The sequence below is a fragment of the Molothrus aeneus genome, chromosome 2, assembly GCF_037042795.1.
Source record: "Molothrus aeneus isolate 106 chromosome 2, BPBGC_Maene_1.0, whole genome shotgun sequence".
In the NCBI taxonomy this organism is placed as follows: domain Eukaryota; kingdom Metazoa; phylum Chordata; class Aves; order Passeriformes; family Icteridae; genus Molothrus; species Molothrus aeneus.
The window spans coordinates 109,616,444-109,621,118 of NC_089647.1; the positions used below are offsets into that span (position 1 = coordinate 109,616,444).

Below are 4,675 nucleotides of genomic sequence, written 5' to 3' on the forward strand. Positions count from 1 at the left end.
ACAGGGAAGCCTGGTCCTTGGCTTAGACCCCTCCAGCACAGCCAGAGCTGCTGAGATCAACAGGAGCCCTGGCTTGGAGTGTGCTCAGACATGAAGCTGAGCCCCATCTGCTTTCAGTGATTTTTCTCTCCTAAGGCCAGTCCAGCAAAGCTGTGAAGCCATTTTGCACTAAACCTCATCACTTTTCTCATTCCCTCACAGAAGCTGGCTTTTCACAGGACAGCTGTTCTTAGGACACATTAGTGCTACTGCCCATGTTACTGCAGCACCTTGGAATGTCCCATCATGACCAACCTGCCAAGGGGAGATGTTTGAAGCTGTCTGCCCTTCCCACAAACTGGTGAGTAGAGGGAGCAGTCTGTGTAACACCTTGAATTTCTGGCACCTTTCATCTGGCTTGAGCCTCACAGCTCCAAAAGGAAGCTCAAACCTTGCAGTGAGAACAGCTGAAATATTCCCAAGTTTGCAACTCTCAAGTTTCCCCCATCACTGAAAGATGAAAATGGAAAACCATTATGTTAGGTTATGATTTTCAGCCGATTCCCAAATTTAACCACGGATTACTTGATTGCTTCGTCAGGCCTCAGCTTCCACAGAACCAGGCCAACATGAACACCACACCAGGGCACAAGAGCACCCACAGCAGTGTAACTCCAGCCTGCAGGAGCAGCTTACAGACTGCAAGTGCTGCCTGAGAGAATCCCTGCAAGGGGAAAAACCCCGAATCTCCACTCCCAGCTTCCCGTACTGAACATGATCCCAGTTTTACCCCCACTGCAGCAGCAGACACCACGGAGTGCACACGAGCTGTGTTGTACAGATTTATTGGGTGGCCCCCAGGGTGGGAGCTCAGTTCTCCTTCTCCTGCACGGTCTTGGTGCCCCGCAGCCGGCCCGTGCGGCGCGCGGCGATCAGCCCCACCTTGCGCCCCGCGGGAGCGTCCCTGCGGATGGTCGAGGGCTTCCCGATGTGCTGGTGGTTGCCTCCTCCGAAGGGATGCTCCACAGGCTGCCCAGGGGGGAAGCAAGACAGCAATGTAACCACAGAAACCGGTGCTCAACAGAAATCAACAGGTTCAAGGGGACAAAGTAACTACTTCACTCTTCATGTGGTACAGCCGCCATGGAGTGCTGCTAACTCACCCTGTGGCTGCACATTGATCTGGAAAGTTTCCCTCCCAGATACATGCCAGGCTCCTCCCAATATCCCACAAAGCTTCCCTGAACGGTCAGAGGGGACAGGGATGACTGCAGCCAGACTCACGTTCATGGCCACACCACGGACACGTGGCCAGCAGTTCCTCTTGGCCTTGTACTTGTGGTAGGCACGGCCGGCCTTCAGGATGGGCTTGTCAATACGGCCTCCACCAGCCACGATTCCTGCAGGGAAGGGCAGGAATGGTCACACTCAAACACAGCACACACCAGCACCACAGAAAGCCAACACCAACGCTGACATCAGAGCCGAGCTACAGCCTTCTTTCTGATCCAATACACATGGTTTGAGCTTTCTTTCTAAAGCACTGCCAGTTTTACTGCTACGATTTCCTGAGCAACGTTAAGCTTTTCAAGTGAAGTACGAATTGAAAGAGCTCAGGGGACTGTGAAGAACTTTGAGGTCAAACATCTACTTGTTTCATGACTTACTGAGTCAATTTTACTGGATTAACACACCAGATTACTCATTTTGGTGTCTTCCATGCAGAGGCAGGCAAGTGTCACCAGCAGCCATCTCAGCTGTCAGTCAGGTGCACAACAAACCTGGTGCAGCCTCTGCTTCTTGGCAGTGGTTTTGTCATTCCCTGTCAGACCCCCCAGAGCACTCCACCCACCTGACACCACCAACAGGCTCCTTCAGTGCACCAGAAGCAGGAAATCAAAATGCCATTTCCCATATAAGTCCTTCCCCAAGAAGTGCAGCTTTTACAGGCTGAACAATTCCTGAGGACAATGAGCATCTACTTTTCTGTCCTCTCACTAGGTCAAACCTCCAAATTTAGGTTAGCAACATGCAACAGTAATGCAGGTGTAAAATGCAAGCCAGGCCCCTGAGCACAGACGGTCCAGCCTGCACATGACACTATTTTCAAGGTGGTTATTAAAAGCGGGGCCTTGTTTGGAAGATTCAGTGACAAGCAGCCAGTGACAAGTTCACAGTGATTGCTCCTCACCCACAACAGCTCTGTTTGCAGAAGAAATGACCTTCTTGGAGCCTGAGGGCAGCTTCACTCTGGTTTTCTTGGTCTCGGGGTTGTGGGAGATGACGGTGGCGTAGTTCCCGGAGGCGCGCGCCAGCTTCCCGCGGTCACCCGGCTTCTCCTCCAGGCAGCACACGATGGTGCCCTCGGGCATGGTGCCCACAGGCAGGACATTCCCGATGTTCAGCTGGGCTGCAAAGAGCAGGAGAGCAGCCACAGCTTCACTGGGAGCCCTGGGCTGGGGTTACAGCCCTGCTGAACACGGGAGGGCTGCAGCAGCAGGGGCGTGCACTCCAGCATCCCAAACTCCAGGAGCTGGGACACCCTGCCCAGCCCCAGCCCAGCCCAAAGCCCAGCTCAGCCCTGCCCCAGCCCCACCCCATCCCCAGCCCCAGCCCCGCCCCTGCCCAGCCCAGCCCAGCCCAGCCCACCTTTCTTGCCGCAGTAGACGAACTGGCCGGTGTGGATGCCCTCGGCGGCGATGAAGAGCTCCGTGCGTTTCTTGAAGCGGTACGGGTCGCGGAAGGCGATCTTGGCCAGCGGCGCGCCCCGCCCGGGGTCGTGGATGATGTCCTGTGGGGATGCAGAGCTGCTCTAGGGCAGGACACAGCCCCTGCCCCCCTGTGAGGGTGAGAGGCCCTGGCACAGACTGCCCAGAGAAGCTGTGGGTGCCCCCGGATCCCTGGAAGTGCTCACAGCCAGGCTGGATGGGGCTTGGAGCAAGCTGGGATAGTGGAAGGTGCCCCTGCCCACGGCAGGGGATTGGAACTGGATGAGCTTGAAGGTCCCTTCCAGCCCACATCATTCACTGATCACAGGATAATGCCTGTGTAGGTGTGCTGCTTGGAGCTAATCCTGCCTGAACAGTTTTATTCCTGACATTCTGCAGGAACCCAGTCTCTCCATATAAGAAATCCTCTTGCACTTTGCCCAACCAACCACCTTTGGACAGGACAAGCTGGGCACAGGCAGAGACTTCTCCCTGTGTTTCCCTGGGATTGAAGCATTTCTAACAATCAGCTAAAATTAAGTTTTTAAAGCTCCTAAATAAGGAAGCACAACTTGTTGTTTCTTTCACACTTGAAAAAACATGGCCATTCTGCTCCTGATGCACACTGGGACTCAGATACCCAACCATGCATTTACAGACTACAGACAAGTGACTCTGACACATCTCTAAGATGTGTTTGTCTTTTAGGATAGCTCACAAACTGTTGGTGTCCATTGCTGACATTTTTTCAGCCCAGTTGGCCAAATCCCCTGTATAGAACCAAGTTCAAGTCAAACCCTGCTACCCATCTCCTATCATCACTGCAGTTAGGTGAGAGTGAAGAAAATTCTCTCTACAATCTGAACATGACCGTGCTGTAAAACACTGAAGGGCTGTTCAGAGCATCCAGCCAGCAGCACTGATGGCACTCCACAGTCCCTGACACGCAAAAAAAGTCTCTGCAGCACCCCTGAACCACTATCACACCCCAAGTACAGGTACTGCCTTGCTCCTGCTGCTCAAGACCAAAATGATGGGTATCACTTGGCATTTACAAAAATTTTGATTTTTTTTTTTTAAATGCGCAATTAACTACATGGGAGACTCCCCAGCCACGTTTCCTGAGGCACAGAGAATTCTTAGGCAACATAAAACCACGCTGGTACTGCTACTCTTAGAAAAGCTCCAGCAGAAACCCTACTGCTGACCAAGGATGCCCCCTCTGCTGCGATCTTCTCATAAACCTACCAGAGTTGAACTTTTCAGGGAATATGATCTATATAAGAGCAGAGAAACCTGGACCGGACCAGACGGGATAAGGCCCAGCCAGAGGGCCGCGGGCAGTGCTGGCAGCGCAGGGGGAGCGGGGCTCGGCCCCGGGGACGCGGTGCCCGAAGTCCCCGAGCAGCGGAGCGGGGCCCGCCCGTACCTTGACGATGCCCTTGATGTAGCCGTGCCGCTCGGCGAAGTCCACGGCGCGCAGCTTGGCCGGGCCCTTCCTGTGCTTCACGTGGGCGCGGAACACGGAGCCCGCGCCTTTCCTCTGCCCGCGGATGACGCGGCCCATGGCGCCCTGCGGGGACACGGGGACAGCTCAGCGACACCCGCGGCACGCTCAGCGGCACCCCGGCCCTGCTCCATCCCCGCCCTGCCCCTTCCCGCGGCCGCCCGGGCGCGGATGGCGGCGGATCCGGATCGGGATCGCGGCCGGCCCGTTCCTACCTCACTCCGGCCTCCCGGGGAAAGAAGGAAGGGCTGACGTCACGGGCGCGCCGAGGCTCTTCCGGCGCGGTGGCGTCACGCAGGAAGGGGCGGAGCTCCGGCGTTCCCTCATCTCGTCCGGGCCCGGGACAGCGGGAGAGCCCCGGGATGGGATGGGGTGGGTACGGGGGGCAATGGGCACGGACAGACGGGAGCGCTCTGGGATCCCGACAGGAAGGGGCAGCCCTGCGCGGGGCCGGAGTTTGGGTGCGGCCGTGCAATGCAAG

General features: G+C 56.1%; 1 protein-coding gene across 1 annotated transcript; it reads right to left on the reverse strand.

Annotated features, from left to right (window-relative positions):
• Positions 1-808: 808 nt before the first annotated feature.
• Positions 809-4,475, reverse strand: RPL8 (ribosomal protein L8). Its single transcript, XM_066571663.1, has 6 exons — positions 4,410-4,475; positions 4,117-4,260; positions 2,629-2,770; positions 2,171-2,389; positions 1,264-1,379; positions 809-1,008 (listed from the first exon to the last, which is right to left on the reverse strand). The coding sequence occupies exons 2-6, from the start codon at positions 4,252-4,254 to the stop codon at positions 850-852; spliced, it is 774 nt and encodes a 257-aa protein (XP_066427760.1). The 5' UTR covers positions 4,255-4,260; positions 4,410-4,475; the 3' UTR covers positions 809-849.
• Positions 4,476-4,675: the final 200 nt, after the last annotated feature.

Bases quoted from the DNA above. Each gene is read 5' to 3' on its own strand.
- RPL8 (XM_066571663.1), bottom strand. From the start codon at position 4,254: ATGGGCCGCGTCATCCGCGGGCAGAGGAAAGGCGCGGGCTCCGTGTTC. The intron at 2,771-4,116 runs GTACGGGCGGGC...GCATCCCCACAG, and splicing joins ACATCAAGGGCATCGTCAAG to GACATCATCCACGACCCCGG. The intron at 1,009-1,263 runs GTGAGTCTGGCT...CCCCCTGGGCAG, and splicing joins TCCGTGGTGTGGCCATGAAC to CCTGTGGAGCATCCCTTCGG.